A 19,123-nucleotide genomic window follows, 5' to 3' on the forward strand; every position below is an offset into this window, starting at 1 on the left:
ACCAAAGAATATATATAAAAACATATCTATAACATGTATATGGTGTAAAAAATAATAAAAAATAATAAAGTATTGGGGTGCCTGGGTAGCTCAGTTGATTAAGCATCCATCTTTGGCTCAGGTTGTGATCTCCCAGCTTGTGGGTTCGAGCCCTGTCAGCACAGAGCCTGCTTGGGATCCTCTCTCTCTCCTCCTCTTTCTGTCCCTCCCCCACTTGCTAATGCACTCTCTCTCTCTCTCAAAATAGATAAACTTTAAAAGTAATAAAAAAGTATTGATGTACTCATTACTTAGACTAATGTACTATCTAAGCATCCCATATTCCCTTCCCAGATCATATTCCTTTCCACACTGCATTACTGTTCCTACCAATGGTTATGCTTGCCTTCGATTTTGTGTTTATCAGTCCTTTTTTTTAAAAAAATTTTTTTTAACGTTTATTTATTTTTGAGACAGAGAGAGACAGAGCATGAACGGGGGAGGGTCAGAGAGAGAGGGAGACACAGAATCGGAAGCAGGCTCCAGGCTCTGAGCTGTCAGCACAGAGTCCGACGCGGGGCTCGAACTCACGGACCGCGAGATCATGACCTGAGCCGAAGTCGGACGGTTAACCGACCGAGCCACCCAGGCGCCCCCAGTCCTTTGATTTTTATAATAGTTTTACCATATATGAATGCATACTAAGCAATATACTGTTGAGTGTTCTGTTTTCAAATTTTTGTGAAGTTATCTTACTCTATATTTTTGACCAGATTTTTTTCATTCAACACAATGTGCTTTCAAATCATTCATGTTAAATTGTGTAGCACTAGATTAGCAGTTCTCCAAGCATGGTCCAGGAGGACTCTGACACCCTCTCAAGAGATAATACCAACATGTTATTTGCCTTTCTGACTCATACTCTCCAATTACTGTACAATGGAGTTTCTTAGAAGCTATATGATATATGTTATCCCAACAGACTGAATGCAGAAGTAGATGTGAAAATCCAAGTGTCTTTTATTCAGCCAGTCATTAAAGAGATTGCAAAAATGTAAAACAAAGCTATTAAGTTTTTTTGACAATAATTTTTTTTCATAAATTGTATGTTATGTTAACATGTAACAGGTTTATTATTGGTTACTTAAATAAATTAATAAATTAATATTTTTAAATTTCTCACTTTTAATTTCTAACCTGGTAATTATCGATAAATATAGCCAGCATTAACAGAGTTCTCTGAGGGGTCCCTGGGTGGCTCAGGCGGTTAAACATCGGACTCTTGGTATCAGCTCAGGTCATGATCTCACAGGTCATGATCTCACAGTTCATTGGCTTGAGCCCTGCTGTCAGCACAGAGTCTGCTTAGGATTCTCTCTCTCTCCCTCTTTCTCTGCCCCTAACAGTTTTATTTATTGTATATATAATTTTGTACAAGGAAATTCACCCATGTAAGTGTAAAGTTCTGTGCTGTTTAGTGTATTTATAGAGTTCTACAACCATCAGCACAATCCATTTTAGAACATTTTTATTACCCCCAAAAGAAATCCCATTTGCATTAGTCCCTCTCAACCACTCCTCCTCATCCACTGGCAACTGCTAATTTACTTTTCTACTTTTCTAATTTAATTTTCTTTTCTATTCTATTTACTTTTCTACAAATCTCTATGGATTTGCCTATTCGGGAGATTTCCTATGAGTAGAATCTTAAAGTATTTGCTCTTTTGTGTCTGGCTTTTTTCATGTAGTATGTTTTCAAGCTTCATCCATGTTGTAACATTTATCAGTACTTCATTCATTTTTATACCAAATTTTATTCTTTAGTTTATTTAGTTTACTTTTTTCTTTAGTTCATCAGTTTATGGACATTTGGGTTATTTCTGCTTTTTGGCTATCATGAATAATGCTGCTGTGAACATTGGTGTATACCAGGGTTTTGGGGTGGACATAACATTTTCATTTCTCTATACCTACATAATTCTATGTTTAACATTTTGAGAAACTGCCAAAACTTTTCCAAAGTGGCTGCTGCATTTTACATACCTGTCAGCAATGTGTTCTGATTTCTCCACATCCTCACCAACATGTGTTATTTTGTCTTTTTTGGTAATAGCCATCCTAAAGGACATGAAGTGGCATCTTATTGTTATTTTGATTTTCATTTCCCTAATGATTAGTGGTATTGAACATCTCTTTTCATATGCTTATTGGCCATCTGTATATCTTCTTTGGAGAAATCAAATTCTTTGCTTAGTTTTTAATTTTTTTTTATTGTTGAATTGTAAGACTTCTTTATATATACTGGATCCTTATCAGTTATAAGATTTGTAAATATTTTCTCCCAATTTTGTGGTTTGGATTTTTACTTTTTTTTTTTTTTTTTTTTAAGTAATCTGCATCCCAGTCCTATATTTTAAGATAGAGATTTATAAGACATTTTGGATCCTATCTTTTTTTTTTTCTCTTTCTCCATGGAGAAAGGGTAAAGGATTCATTTTTAAAAGCCTTTATTATTGACAAGGCTTTTGTTTGCTGTGTATTTTGTATATGCTATTTTGTTTATTTGTAAGATCCCACTTAGCTAGATTTTGTTCGTTCCCAGGCCCTTGTAGACTATAGAAGAGTCCTACTGTATGAAAGAGGTTTTAGTTCCAGTTACAGGAATATTGAAATGAATGTAGGCCTCTAGCCAAATAAATGTGCTTATTATACTACCTTCATGGCATAGGCACTCCTCCATAGCTTGCTTGTTTGATCACCTGCTTCCTACAGTGCCCTTCTCCATATCTTCTCTATCCTACAGACGTTTTCCTGGATGAGTCAGGTTGTCAATACCTGAACCTACTCATCAATTTTAACCTCATTAAAAATGGCACAGTTATTATGTGCCTCCTGATGGAAGCTCTAGGAAGTACCCAGCACCACCTCTGACATATTCCTGCCCCTCCAAAAAACAATGTGTATCAGGCCTCCAGATCTAACTACCTTTTCACAGAAAGTATGGAAGTAAAGCAACATTTTAAACTGTTCCATGAAGATGCAATCAGCCAAGAATGTGGGAGATTCTACTGATTCAAATGTTTCTTTAATTAATAAATAAATAGCAATAAAAATATTTGAAGGGTTTCGAGGGGCTCTTATAGATTCTAGAGACTTAAGGAAACCTACTCACTAAATGCAATGTGTGGATTTAATTTGAATCTTGATTTGAACAAACCAACTGTAAAAAATTACTTTTGAGAAGATTGGGGCAATTTGAAACTTGATCTGGTTGTTAGGAAGTTATTGTTAATTTTATTAAGTATAATAATGATATTCTGGTTGTTATACTTTTTTTAAAAAAAGGGCTAATCTGCTAGGTACTAAAGTATTTATGGATAAAATACTATGATGTTTGGTATTTGGTATGTAAGATCTGCCTCAAAATACACGAGGGGTTAAAAAAAAAAAAGGAAATAAAACAAGATTTGAAAAGTCTTGCAAAGTCTTACTAATTGTTGAAGCAGAGCAATGGATTCATGGGGGTCATACTACTCTGTATACTTTGGTATATTTTTTGAAAAATTTTGTAATAAATGTAAAAAATAAAAGCCCTCTCATTTACTAGTAATGCATGGGTTTATTATTTCAGGGGTTGGTAACATTCAGGGATGTGGCCATAGAGTTTTCTCAGGAAGAATGGAAGTGCCTGGAACCTGCCCAGAGAAACTTGTACAGGGATGTGACTCTGGAGAACTTCAGTAACTTGGTGTCACTAGGTAAGGATGTTATATAATCTAGGGCCAGACAGGAAACGAAGCTTCCAGGGACTGTAACAGTGGTAGGTTGTTATCACCTCTGGCAGGAAAAGGTAAAGAGAGGAAACTGCCCCTGGACAATGGTGAGAGCTAGAGTCATGGAGAAGGGCCTGCCTGGCAGCAACTGTAGCTGCCTCCAAAACTCCTGGGTGAGAGGAGAGAGGGAGAAGGATAAATACCCTGAGCTCTCTCATCCTACCCACTGGCCTTCTGCTGATGCTTCCATATGCCAAACCCAAGGAGAAACCACAGAGCCAGGATAGTACAGTCCCTCCAGGTAAGCTGTGTGGGGCACAGAGCAAGGAATGGATTGAGTGGGGAGGAGAGGGCAAATGGAGAATGACCACCATAGCTATCTACTCTAAATAACTCAGGACTAGCCTTCTGGAATTTCTGGTTTCTTCACAGTGAATTTCTAGGGAGACCTATAGGTTTCTGGCTAAATTTCTGCTCTCTGTTTCCAAGGAAATTCTTTGTGGTTTATGGATGTGCAAAGGGGTAGTTCCATTAGCACCTCTGTCTTCCTGTCCTTTGGACAAACTTTACACCTTCCTTCATTCCTTCCTTCATAATTGTCTCTTTCCTTGGTGACCAAGGGACTGTGTTTGAATTTTGGAACAGGACAATTATGCTCCATTTCTTTTCCTATTAACAGGACTTTCCATTTCTAAGCCTGACCTCATTTCCTTACTGGAGCAAGGGAGAGAACCCTGGATGATTGCAAATGATATGACAGGACCATGGTGTCCAGGTGAGTGAGGGGTGATCTAGTGGGGGAGGTCATTGGGAATGATAATAGCCAGTAGGTGAGTCAACTGACAGCAGTAACTTAAGTCATTACTGAGAGGCTCCCCTCCAAGGTGTACTGAAAACTGTAGAACAGCCTGAGACATGAAGACACAAAGAGCAGAGATTGTGTCAGCCTCAGCTCCCAAGGGAACCTTGCCCTTACCCCCATTATCCTTTCTTCTTGCATATTTTCCTCCCACTTCAAAAAGAACATGCTCCCTTTTTCCCCTTTTGCTCCACTTTTACCTGTACTTTGGATTCTTTTTCCTGAAAGCATCTTCATCCCTTAAAAAATACTTTCGGGGCGCCTGGGTGGCTCAGTCGGCTAAGCGTCCAACTTCAGCTCAGGTCATGATCTCCCAGTTTGTGGTTTTGAGCTCAGGGTTGGGATCTGTGCTGACAGCTCAGAGCCTGGAACCTGCTTCAGATTCTGTGTCTCCCTCTCTGCCCCTCCCCCACTCTCATTCTCTTTCTTTCAAAAAGAAACATTAAAAAATTTTTAAAAATACTTATTTTCTTAAAACAGCTCATTTTACCCAATTCAGCAATTCATTCTCTAAATGTTTGAGAGATAAGGTCATGTAATGGCTAAGGGACTGACTTGGGAATCAGATTGAGTTCAAATCTTAGCTCTGCCAATTACTGGATCTGTGAGTTTAGGTAAATTGCTTAAAATCTCTGTGCTTCAGTTTTCTCCTTTGCAAATGAGATAAAAATAGAGCCCCCTTCGTGTAATTATTATGGTTGTTATAGGAGTTAATAATGTGAAATTCCCAGAACAATGCCAGGCAGTAATGACCATTAAATAAAAGTTATCAAGTATTATTAATTGGCACTTGCTGGGCAATACTGGTATCTTTGAATACTTACCAGTTACCCCCCCAACTCCTCTGTTGTTGTTGTTATTTATTTATTTTCATTGGGATTATTTTTTTCTCTATCTAAAGAACACCTAAAAATTTCCTTTTGTGTAGGTCTGTTCCATAAATTCTGTTTTTGACCATATGAAAATGTCTTTGGGGAGACTGGGTGGTTCAGTGGGTTAAGTGTCTGACTCTTGATCTCAATTCTGGTCATGATCTCACAGTTTGTGGGATCAAGCCCCACATTAGGCTTTGTTGTGACAGCACAGATTTTTTCTCTCTCCCTGTCTCTCTGCCCCTCCTCACTTGTGTTCATACTCTCCCTCAAAACAAAACAAAACAAAACAAAAAGGTCTTTACCTTCTTTCTCATAGGATATTTTATATATTTGTTTGTTTCATTTTAAAGATTTAATTTTTAAGTAATCTCTACCCTCAACATAGGGCTGGAATCACAACCCTGAGATCAAGATTCCCATGCTATACTGACTGAACCAGCCAGTAGGATATTTTAAATGAGAATGGAATTAATGTGTTAGCAGGAATTTTCCAAAGAAGAAATCCTACCACTGACTTTTCTCTTCCAATGTCATCACTAGGTCAAGTTGTTCCAATTTTGGAAAATGTTCTCTACATATATTTATTTATTTTTTAAATTTTTAATGTTTATTTATTTTTGAAAGAGAGTAAGAGAGTGGGGGAGGGGTAGTGAGAGAGGGAGACACAGAATTGGAAGCAGGCTCCAGGCTCTGAGGTGTCAGCACAGAGCCCGACGCAGGACTCGAACTCACGAGCTGCAAGGTCGTGAACTAAGCTGAAGTCAGACGCTTCACCAACTGAGCCACCCAGGCACCCCTACATATATTTAAAACTAGTGTTACTTGGAAAGGAAATGCCTCTCTGTTTATCTCTCATCGTTTTGATTATATGATTTAGAATCTGCATGTCCTTTTTTTTTTTTTTTTTTTAATGTTTATTTATGCTGGGGAAGGGTACAAAGGGAGGGTGAAGAGGATTCAAAGAGGGCTCTGTGCTGACAGCAGAGAGCCTAATGCAGGGCTTGAACCCACAAACTGTGAGATAATGACCTGAGCCGAAGTCAGACACTTAACCAACTGAGCCACTTAGGCGCTCAAATCTGCATGTCCTTTTAACTTTCTCTGTACTGTGCTATGAAGTTCTAAGAACTGTTTCTTGTATTATATGTAATGTTATTGTATTTTACATTTTTGTAAAACTTGAATTATATTTTTTCTGATATTCCATCAAATGCCCTCTTTTTTTGGTCTAAAAATTATGACATATCTTTGCGTATCCTTTTTTTAAAAAGTCACAGCCACTTGAAGTGTGTCCATGTACTCAAGATTCTGTTAGAGTTTCTTCTTTGAATCAATCCAAGGTTCTTGCACTTTAATAAGGGGATTCAATCTATTCTCATTATTGTAATGACTAATGTGTCTATTCTTATTCCTGTCATTTTATTTCATATGTTCTGTTCTTCACTTCTATTTCTGGCAATTTCCATTCTGCTCACCTTTGATTATCCCTCTTTCTACCCTCAAATGATTTTAAAGTTGTACTTCGTATTGCTTTGAAAGAATAGTCTTTAATAGGACTTTTAAAAATTGGGGTACCTTGGTGGTTCCGTAGGTTAAGCATCTGACTCTTGATACTGTCTCAGGCCGTGACATCCCAGTAGTGAGATTGAGCCCTGCTTAGGGCTCCTTGCTGTGTGTAGAGCCTGCTTGGGGTTCTTGCTCTCCCTCTCTCTCTGCCCCTGCCCCACTTGCATGTATGAGCGCTCACTAAATAAATAAATAAATAATAATAAATTTAAAATGTACTTAAAACTGTGTTTCTTTACCTACCTCAAGACTGAAATAGAATTTTTTTCTTTTTAGTAAAGTGTTTAACTTTTTTATTTTGAATAATTTTTAGGCTTATAGAAAACTAGCAAAATTGTTAGAATTCCCATATGCCTTTCCCCCGGCTTCCACGAATGTTAACATTTTACATAACCATAGTACAGTTATCAAAACTAGGAAATTACCATTGGTACAGTAGTATTAACCAATATAGATGTTATTAGAATTTTGTCAGATTTTCCCCTAATGTTCTCTTTCTGTCCTAGGATCCAGTCCCAGATCCCCTGTTACATTTAGTTATTGTGTCTCCTTAGCATCTTCTAATCTGTGATAGTTCTTCAGTCTTTCGTGACCTTGATACTTTTGATGAGTACTATTGTGGAGAGTACTTGGTGTTAACATGATTTAATACTGGTAGTGTTAAACTTGATCACTTGGTTAAGGTAGTGTCTCTTGTGTTTGTCCCTATAAAGTTACTATTTTTCCATCTATAATTGGTAATTATCTTGGGGGGAGATACTTTGAGAATATACATTTTGCCTACTGATTTTAGCATACATTGGTGGATCTTCTCTGTAGCAGTCATTACAATAGTGTTGCCTCGTGTTGATTTTCTTTGTACCTTATTCCTTCTAAATTTATTAATTGGAATTCTCCTGTAAGAAAAAGCTGTCCCTTCTCCCTTTCCCATTCATTTATTTATTCAGTGATTTATTTTTATTAATATGGGCTCATGGGTATTTATTCTATGGGTTGTAGCCCAGTACAATTGAACAAAATAAATACATTATTTATTTTGTTGTTCAAATTATTCAAGCTTTGGCCATTGGGAACACCTTCAGGTTGTTCCTGGGTTCTCTTGACATGTCCTCATTCTGTTTTGAGGACTTCCTTATTTTACCACAGCATGTTTCAGGTTTATCTTGTATTTTTCCTGCCCCAGCCATTCCTCAAAGAAGCCCTGGTTTCTTTTATTGGAGAATGGTATGAAATAGCATCTTTGAATGTCTTTTCTGAGCAAAGTAAGACTTTTACCATATTTTACTTCCCTGTGCCTTACCAGGGTTTGGCAGACTACAATCAGTGGGTCAGATCCAACCCGTGGCCACTTCTTGTACCACCTACAAACTAAGAATAGTTTCTACATTTTGAAAGGGCTTAAAGGTAGGTAGGTAGGTAGGTAGATAGATAGATAGATAGATAGATAGATAGATAGATAGGGCTTAAAGATAGACAGACAGAGGGACACACACACACATGCATGCATGCATATGCTACAGACACCTTATGTGGTCCACAAGGCCTAAAACATTTACTATCTGGTCCTTTCCAGAAAAAGTTTGTTGGCCCTTGCCTAGATTCATCCTCACCCTCACCCCATTCTGATTTTGTTTTAATGATCTGGAATTCTAGTTTATTGTTGTTCTTATATTTCATAAATTTATTATTATTTTTTTAATGTTTTATTTTTTATTTTTCAGAGAGAGAGAGAGAGAGGGAGGGAGGGAGGGAAGGAGAGGGAGAACCTGGTGGGAGCAGAGAGAGAGGGAGACCAAGAATCCACAGCAGGCTCCAGGCTCTGAGCTGTCAGCACAGAGCCTGATTCGGGGCTCAAACCCATGAACCGTGAGATCATGACCTGAGCCGAAGTCAGATGTTTAACCAGCTGAGGCACCCAGGCACCCCTATTTATTTATTTATTTTGAGAGAGAGACAGAGAGAGCATGCACATGCGCAAGCAGGGGAGGGGCAGAGAGAGAGGGAGAGAGAATCCCAAGCAAGCTCCATGCTGACAGCGCAGAGCCCAGCATGAGGCTTGAACCCACAAACCATGAGATCATGACCTGAGACGAAATCAAAGAGTCAGATGCTTAACCAACTGAGCCACGCAGGCTTCCCTAGCCATTTTTAAGTATACAATCCAGTAGCATTAATTACATTCCCAGTGTTGGGCACCCATCACCACTACCCCAGAACTTACTCATTATCCCAAATAAAAACTCTATCCATGAAACAATGACTGTCTATTTTCCCTTTCTCCCAGCCCCTAGTTACCTCTGTTCTACTTCCTGTCTTTATAAATGTGACTATTCTAGGTTATCTCATGTATTTCATGTAGCATAATGTTTTCAAGGTTCATCCATGTTGTAGCACTTACCAGAATTTTTAGAAAAGCTGAGTGTTTTCCATTGTGTGTATATACCACATTCTGTTTATCCATTTGTCTGTTGATGGATGCTTGGGTTCTTTCCACCTTTTGGCTATTGTGAATAATGTTCCTGTGACCATGGATATACAAGTATTTAAGTGCCTGTTTTCACTTCTTTTGGGTATATACCTAAGAGTGGGATTGTTGGATCAGATGATAATTGTATGATTAACTTTTTTGGGAATATTTTCTCAATTTTTAAAGAACTTTTCATAAATCATAAAGATTATCCCATTACCTGCCATATAAGTTTAAGGGGGTACCTGGATAGCTCAGTTGGTTGAGCGTCCGACTTTGGCTCAGGTCATGATCTCATGGTTCATGGGTTCGAGCCCCATGTTGGGCTCTGTGCTGACAGCTCAGAGCCTAGAGCCTGCTTCAGATTCTGTGTCTCCCTCTCTCTCTGCCCCTCCTCTACTTCACTCTATCTCTCAAAAATAAATAAACATTAAAAAAAATTTTTTTTTAAGTTTTAAGTATTTTCCTGTCACTTGTTTTTTGATTTTACTTTTGGTGTTTTTTGTTCATGTGCAAGTTTTGTTTTCTTTTGTTTTTCACCTTTACATATGGAATTTACTAGTCTTTGCTTTGGTTCCTTTTGAATTTTGAGTCATTGTTTCATTGTTAGGTTTCCCCATACCTAGGTTATAAAGTATCTACTTTGTTTCCTCCTAGTATTTGTATGGTTTCCATTTTCTTTTAACATTAAAACTCTACTTGGAGTTTGTTCTGGTATATGGTGGCATAACATATGGATACATTTTTTTTTTAAATGACAAATTTGTATCTAATTTATTTATTTTTATTTTTTTAAATTTACATCCAAGTTAACTTATAGTGTAATAATGATTTCAGGAATAGAATTTAGTGATTCATCACTTACATATAACACCCAGTTCTCATCCTAACAAACATCCTCCTTAGCCCATTTAGCCCATCCCCCCACCCAAAACCCCTCTAGCAACCCTCAGTTTGTTCTCTGCATTTGTCTCTTATGGTTTGTCTCTCTCCTGTTTTTATATTATTTTTGCTTCCCTTCCTTTATGTTCATCTGTTTTATATCTTAAATTCCACATATGAGTGAAATCATATGATATTTGTCTTTCTCTAACTGACTTATTTTGCTTAACATAATATACTCTAGGGCACCTGGGTGGCTCAGTCAGTTAAGTATCTGACTTCAGCTCAGGTCATGATCTCGCAGTTCGTGAGTTCAAGCTCCGCGTCAGGCTCTGTGCTGACAGCTCAGAGCTTGGAGCCTGCTTCAGATTCTGTCTCCCCTTCTCTCTGCCCCTCCCATACTCATGCTCTGTCTCTCTCTGTTTCTCAATAATAAATAAATGTTAAAAAAAAAAGTTTTTTTAAAATACACTCTAGCTCCATCCACATTGTTGCAAATGGCAAGATTTCTTTTTTTTTTTTTTTTTTTTTTTATTGCCGAGTAATATTCCATTGTGTATACACACCACATCTTCTTTATCCATTCATCAGTCAGTGGACATTTGGGTTCTTTCCATACTTTGGCTATTGTCGATGGTGCATGTGCCCCTTTGGAACAGCACTCCTGTATCCTTTGGATAAGCACCTAGTAGTGTAATTGCTGGGTCATAGGGTAGTTCTATTTTTAATTTTTTGAGGAACCTCCATACTGTTTTCCAAAGTGGCTGCACCAGTTTGCATCCCCACCAGCAGTGCAAAAGGGTTCCTTTTTTTCTGTATCCTCACCAATATCTGTTGTTGCCTGAGTTGTTAATTTTGGCCATTCTGACAGGTGTGAGGTGATATCTAATTGTGGTTTTGATTTTTATTTCCCTGATGATGAGTGATGTTGAGCATCTTTTAATGTGTCTATTAGCCCTCTGGATGTCTTCTTTGGAAAAAGTGTCTATTCATGTCTTTTGCCTATTTCTTTACTGGATTATTTGTTTTTTGGGTGTTGAGTTTGATAAATTCTTTATAGATTTTGGATAATAACTCTTTTTTTTTTAATTTTTTTTTTCAACGTTTATTTACTTTTGGGACAGAGAGAGACAGAGCATGAACGGGGGAGGGACAGAGAGAGGGAGACACAGAATCGGAAACAGGCTCCAGGCTCTGAGCCATCAGCCCAGAGCCTGACGCGGGGCTCGAACTCACGGACCGTGAGATCGTGACCTGGCTGAAGTCGGACGCTTAACCGACTGCGCCACCCAGGCGCCCCAATAACTCTTTATTTGATATGTCATTTGCAAATATCTTCTCCCATTCCATTGTTTGCCTTTTAGTTTTGCTGATTGTTTCCTTCACTGTGCAGAAGCTTTTTGTCTTGATGAGGCCCCAACAGTTCATTTTTGCTTTCATTTCCCTTGTCTCTGTAGACATGTCACATAAGAAGTTGCTGTGGCTGAGGTCAAACAGGTTGTTGCCTGTTTTCTCCTCTAGGATTTTGATGGTTTCCTGTCTTATGTTTAGGTCTTTCCTCCATTTTGAGTTTATTTTTGTGTATGGCATAAGAAAGTGGCCCTTGTTCATTCTTCTGCATGTTGCTCTCCAGTTTTCCCAACACCATTTGCTGAAGAGAGTGTCTCTTTTCCATTGGATATTCTTCCCTGCTTTGTCAAAGATTAGTTGGCCAAATGTTTGTGGGTCCATTTCTGGGTTCTCTGTTCTGTAGAGATCTATGTACTTCATTGGTCTATGTGTCTGTTCTTGTGCCAGTACCATACTGTCTTGATGGTACTTGATGGTACTTGTCAAGCTTTGTAATACAGCTTGAAGTCCGGGATTGTGATGCCTCCAGATTTGGTTTTCTTTTTCAGGATCGCTTTGGCTATTCGGGGTATTTTCTGATTCCATGCAAATTTTAGGATGTCTATTCTAGCTCTGTGAAGAATGCTGGTGTTATTTTGATAGGGATTGCATTGGATATGTAGTTTGCTTTGTATTGGCATTTTAACAATATTTGTTCTTCCCACCCATGAGCATGGAATGTTTTTCCTTTTTTTGTGTGTGTCTTCTTCAATTTCTTTCATAAGCTTTCTATAGTTTTCAGTGTATAGATTTTTCACCTCTTTGGTTAGGTTTATTCTTAGGTATTTTATGGTTTTTGGTGATGGATACACTTTTATCTTTTTCCAAATGAGTATCCTGTTGTCCAACTTTATTTATTACAAAAATTATCCTTTTCCCCTTTGAAATACCACCTTTATAATAAATTCAATTTCCATATAAACTCCAGTCTCTTTCTGGCTTTCTATTGTGTTCTACTTATCTGTCTCTAGAATGCAGTATTTGTTCATCAAACAACCCATTATTAAAAGTTTATTATATACTAGGGTTTGGTTACAAAAGCTAGTGAGAAAGGCTGTATTTTTACCTTTGGGGATATTTAGGAGGAACAAAACAAAAAGATCAACAGATGAATAAGTAAATGAAAATCTAATTACAACTGATAAAAGTATTATGAAGGCAGGTGCAAGATGTGGAAGAGAGACCTATATAAAAATTAAGAACACCCAGCTTAATTTCTTTTGCTCCCTTCTGACACCTCATCATATTTGTGCTTTCATGTACTCTTTGGAAATTGCACAGCAATATTTGAGACTTACATAAGCCATTCACTTTTTAAGGTTATTTTCATTTTGTCTCTCTAGTCAGCTATAAAATTTTTTGTTTCTCTTAATGAAGCTTGCTTGTATTTTCTTTTCTTTTTTTTCTTTTCTTTTCTTTTCTTTCTTTCTTTTTTTCTTTTTCAGAGCTGGAGTCCAGGTGTGAGAAATTTCCACAAAAAGATATTTTTGAAGTAGAGTCATTCAATTGGGAGATCATGGAAAGCCTTAAATGCTGTGATTTTGAGGGCTCCAGTTTTGGAGATGACTGGGAATGCAAAGGCCAATTTGAAAGACAACGAGTAACTCAGGAATGCTGTTTCAAGCAAGTAAAAATCACATATGAAAACATGCCCACTTTTGAGCATCACACATCCCTCCCTTTACATCAGAACAATGAGATTGGTGAGAAACTGATCGAATGTAATGAGTGTGGGAAAGCATTTAGCCGTGGCTCACACCTTATTCAGCATCAGAAAACTCATACTGGTGAAAAACCATTTGACTGTAAGGAATGTGGGAAGGCCTTTAGTCGTGCCTCACACCTTGTTCAACATCAGAGAATTCATACAGGTGAGAAACCTTATGATTGTAAGGAATGTGGGAAGGCCTTTGGTCGTACTTCAGAACTTATTCTACATCAAAGACTTCATACTGGTGTCAAACCCTATGAATGTAAAGAATGTGGAAAGACCTTTAGACAGCATTCACAACTTATTCTTCATCAAAGAACTCACACGGGTGAGAAACCCTATGTGTGTAAAGACTGTGGGAAGGCTTTTATTCGTGGCTCACAACTTACTGTTCATCGGAGAATTCATACGGGTGCAAGACCCTATCAGTGTAAAGAATGTGGGAAAGCCTTCAGACAGCATTCACAGCTTACTGTCCACCAGAGGATTCATACTGGTGAGAAACCCTATGAGTGTAAGGAATGTGGGAAGGGCTTTATTCATAGCTCAGAAGTTACTCGACATCAAAGAATTCATTCTGGGGAGAAACCCTACGAATGTAAGGAATGTGGGAAGGCTTTTAGACAACATGCACAGCTTACACGACATCAGAGGGTTCATACTGGTGACCGACCCTATGAATGTAAGGACTGTGGGAAGGCCTTTAGTCGTAGTTCATACCTTATTCAACATCAAAGAATTCATACAGGTGACAAACCCTATGAATGTAAGGAATGTGGGAAAGCCTTTATCCGTGTTTCACAACTGACTCATCATCAACGAATTCATACTTGTGAGAAACCCTATCAATGTAGGGAATGTGGAATGGCCTTTATTCGTAGTTCACAACTTACTGAACATCAGAGAATTCATCCTGGTATCAAACCTTATGAATGTAGAGAATGTGGGCAGGCCTTTGTTCTTGGCTCGCAGCTCATCGAACACTACAGGATCCATACTGGTTAGAAAGCCTTGAATGTTAAGGGTATAGGAAAGCCTTTACATGGATTTCACACCTGACTCAATATTAGGTAATGTGTAATGTAATGTGATTAATGTCAGAAAACCCTCACTTGTCATTTCCATTACGGAACGTGGGATTATTCCTACCAGAAGAAAATTCAATAAATGCAGGAATTCTTTTTGCCTCACACTCACTGCTTACTAAGCATCAGAAAACTTATGCTGAAAAAAATACTAATGTGACTATAGAAAACCTTTCTGTTACCACACAAAATGTGTTAAACTTCTGAGAATTCCTAAGAGAAAATGACCCTATTAAGGTATTTTCTGAATGTGCCTTTTACCATGATATACATATTATTTAGTATTATCTCAGTTCCACCAGTTACCGACTGTATAGCATTGAACAAATTATGCAATCTTCCTGTTTCTCAGTTTACTTATTTTTAAGCAGTAATCATTATACTTACCTGATAGAGTTCTCCTGAGGACTATCAGATATTTTTTATAAACCCTATATATAGTTCAATAAATATTAGTTATTGTTGTTAATTTATAACAGTATTACCGTTAAGGAGTTCATGTGAGAGAAGGGCCTTATGAATGTGCCAAATAACAAAAAGCCTTCATAACCACTTGTTAACAATAATTCATTCTGGAAAACAGTAGTAAAGTATAATTAGCATAAGAAGGTCTTCATGATATTGAAAGCTAGGAAGTCACAAGATTAGAAATTAACAGAAGAGTAGCCAAAAGAAATCGACCCACTTAGAAATCTAAAGCCACTTCCAAGTATAACTCAAGAGCAGTCAAAAAATTCTATACATCAAAACCAGTTCCGTACAGCCAAAGCTATGTTCCTGTCACCCCAGGATTGAAGGTAAGGGCTTTGTTCTCCAAATGTAGATCTCCAGCACTTACTCATTGCCAGTCACATACTAAGCCTATTGAATGGATGAATGGTCAACTCTAAAAATTAGAGGGAAATTACCACATAAACCCGTATCAATAGTAAGAATGATAATTAAAAATAAAAAGTAAAAAACAACAGTAGGCTGAATCTGAAGGTTGTTTATTTAACAATATTATAAGATGGAAGACAACTCTGAACTAGAAGAAAAACATTTAGCTTTATGAATAAGGAAGGGGTGGGTATTTCTTTTAAATAGCTACTATGCCTGGTTTTAATGTATTTGGAAATTTAAAGAGAATGGATTTTTACAAAAGTATCAAAACTGGTTTAAGAAGACGTGGAATACCTGAATGATTGTAGAAGGACATAAAAAGACATCAAAGCTCTTCCCTTTAAAAACAGTTTAGCCTACTAAAACTTCAAGGAACAGATAGATAATCCCTGAGAGAAGCTTGCCAGTTCATTTCCAAGGCTAAATAAAACTATGATAAAAAAAAAAAAAAAAAGGATAGCTCCCAAGAAACAAATTGTAGATGATCATCATTTGTGAAAATAAGTATAAATAAAATTGCTGCTAATTGAATCCAATCTCTTCAAAGTTAGAAGCTAATTTAAAAAAATTATTTTTAATGTTTATTTTTGAGAAAGAGTGCGAGTGGAGAAGGGACAGAGAGGGAGGGAGAATCTGAAGCCGGCTCCAGGATCTGAGCTGTCAGCACAGAGCCTGACATGGGGCTAAAGTTAGAAGCTAATTTTAAATAGAATGTCTAGAATTTCACCTGTCGTGGATTAATTATGTTTTCAGAATTTTGATATAACTCCAGGAGATGACAATGGTAGGGGAGAGAGCCCTGATCCAACCCTAGTGATATACGGATCAGAGCCTGTGAATGAATCTGGGGAATCTTAAGGAAACATCCCCTCAGTCCAGGCAGTGGCTGGGGCACAGGGCCTGTTGTGTCCCGATGCCATCCATCTTCTCAGTCATCCAGACTGTTGACTAAAGCACCTGTATTTTCTGCGTGTGTCACTGCCTACACAGGATTAGGAAGTAGTGTTCTGTATGTCATTTTACTTTAAGTGGTTTAACGATTACAGTGTACATTTGGAGGAGTTCAAAGCTATGACATTAAAAAGTGTCACTTTGAATAGTAACAGCACACTCATAGGATAAATATCTTAAAGTTACAATTTGGTATATAATCTCTACTCCACCTCTGCTGTTACTCTATGTACCTATCACTGCTGTCAAGTTCTTGTGTGTACTGCCTGATTTTTATGTTTGCCTAAGTGTAGACATACATATAACACTCTTTATAAAAAAGATTTTTACATAAATGGTAGCAAATTTCTATACTTGTTATTTTTGCTTATCCATACACCTTGAAATTGGATCATATTGATACATATATAGCTGCCTTATTCTTCCTTAACAGCTGCATAGTATATGTGTTTCATAATTTATCCTGTCAATTTAGTTTTTTCCATTATTTTTGCTTTCAAACAATTGTATAATAAATATCCTTGCACATAAATTATTTTCTATATGTGTGATACCTCTTTAAGATACATTCCTGAAAGTGGAAGTGCTCGATCAAAATGTATATACATTTTTAAAACTCTCTGTTTACACAAAATCTTATAATGTACCTCCAGTGCCCCCATCACCAGCTTCAGTAATTATTAGCCCATGGCCCATCTTGTTGTGTCTGTATCTCCACCCACTCCTCCACCCTCATGTTAGTTTTGAAGTAAATTCCGGCAACATCATTTAATCTATAAATATTTCAGTACGTATCTACAGTATATCACGACTTGAGAGACGATTTTCACTCCTTAAAAAAAATGGCAATACTGTCATTACACATACGATGATGGTCAGTGTTCCCATTTCTAATTGTTTCACAAATGTCAATTTTTTTTTAAAGTTAATTGAGGGGCACCTGGGTGGCTCAGTCAGTCAAGTGTTCAACTTCGGCTCAGGTCATGATCTCACAGTTCGTGGGTTTGAGCCCCACGTCAGGTTCTGTGCTGACAGCTTGCTCAGAGCCTGGAGCCTGCTTCAGATTCTGCATCTCCTTTTCTCTCTACCCCTCCCCTGCTCACGTTCTGTCTCTGTCTCTCGAAAATAAATAAATGTAAAAACAAAAATTTTTTAAGTTAATTGAGATCCAAATTATGTCTACAAATTGCAGTTGTTACATCTCTTAAGTCTCTGTCAGTGCATTCTTATCCTTTTTTACCCCCCTGGTAATTTATTTTATGAAGAAACTAGATCATTTGCCTTGTAGATTTTCGCAGAGCCTAGTTTTTGCTGACTGAATCCCTGGTGTAGTTTAACATGCTCCTCTATTATTGGTATTGCCTATAAATTGGTAGTTGGTATCTAGAGGCTTGATCAGATTGAAGAGGTGTTCTGTGGTGTTTGGCTAAGACTATTTACAGGTGGTTAGTATTGAGACACAACATTGAGGTGTCTTTTTATGATGTTAGCAACCATTGTTCAATTGATCTATTAATCCACTAAGGATTACAGGATGGTATCCTATTTCTTCTTTTATTAGCCAGGATATTTTTATGAAGAAAAACTCCCCTTTAACTGCTACGTGATTTTCCCTATTACCGTAAGTAAAGGCGAGATAAACGCTTCTTTCTTTCTCTTTACTGGTTTCAAAATAATGAGTTGGTTCCCTAGCATTCTGCCATGATAACCTATGAGTTTAGGTCTGTGTGTGTAGCATATTTAATATATTTAAATACAATTAGGTTGTACTCTCATTGATACTCAAATTGTTCCATGTTTGGAATGTGGGAGCGCCTTCCCCTGGCTCCTCTGTCCTTTTGGTATGACCGCAGTAGTCTTTGATCACTTGCTTGCAGTCTGCTACAAATGTTCCAGGCTCACCTTGTTCATACCCTACCTCCCACCTTGAAGTAGCCATTTTCCAAGGAGTCATTTTTGTGTTGTTGTTGTTATTTTGTTTTGTTTTGTTTTGTTTTTGTTTTGGTACATTCCCAAGTGATATACAGAAGCCACAAATGACTGGGAGTGCTTCATTCTCTGGTTGGACATTTTTAGACAGCTGGTTTAGACACATTGCTTAAGTGCCTTCAAGAAAATTATGCCTCCATGCATCTGCCCACAGTAGCAGAGATCCCAAAACACCACATTCATCTAATCCTGGAGAAAACATTTTATTTTAAATGTGTAGACCATTTGATGGGTGAAAAATGGAAGTTACCTTGGTTTTCACTTGTATTCCTTTCACTATGATTAAGACAGATGACCATTTGTTCATGTATTTACTGACCATTAGTATTGCTTTTAGCATGGTGCCTGAAACATAGTAGCTGCTCAATAAATATTTGTTAATTAAATAAATAAATTGTATGTTCATATCCTTTGTTCATTTAATAATGGACTGGCCATATTCTTCTTACTTAAAAGAGCTATTTTTGAGATGAACAAATGTGTGTAAAGTTCCTAGCACAGTGCCTGAAATTCACCAAGTGTTCCCTGCCTTGTTATTTGCATACATTGTCATTTATGTCTCTGGCTTCACTTCTTTTTTCCCCCCCCTACTTTAAAAGATAAAGAAATTGAGAGTCAAAGAAATTAAGTAGCTTGTCCAAGGCCTCATAAATGAAGAATCCTAAATTACAAGGGCAAGATAGGGCAGAGTTTCATGTGCACGTACAACTTCACA

The 19,123-nt window shown here is 37.4% G+C and overlaps 1 protein-coding gene across 4 annotated transcripts in view; it reads left to right on the forward strand.

Moving 5' to 3' along the window:
* ZNF565 (zinc finger protein 565) overlaps positions 1–15,999 on the forward strand; it is a 32,472-nt gene extending 16,473 nt beyond the window's left edge. For all 4 annotated transcript variants that reach the window (XM_078439057.2, XM_078439058.2, XM_060652119.3 and 1 more), the window contains 3 exons: positions 3,611–3,737; positions 4,432–4,527; positions 13,236–15,999. In XM_078439057.2, the coding sequence (XP_078295183.1) occupies positions 3,611–3,737; positions 4,432–4,527; positions 13,236–14,506 (1,494 nt within the window). In that variant the 3' untranslated portion in view covers positions 14,507–15,999. The remainder of the gene's footprint in view (positions 1–3,610; positions 3,738–4,431; positions 4,528–13,235) is intronic.
* Positions 16,000–19,123: the final 3,124 nt, after the last annotated feature.

The sequence above is a fragment of the Panthera onca genome, chromosome E2 (genome assembly GCF_046562875.1).
Source record: "Panthera onca isolate mPanOnc1 chromosome E2, mPanOnc1 haplotype 2, whole genome shotgun sequence".
Classification (NCBI taxonomy): Eukaryota; Metazoa; Chordata; class Mammalia; order Carnivora; family Felidae; genus Panthera; species Panthera onca.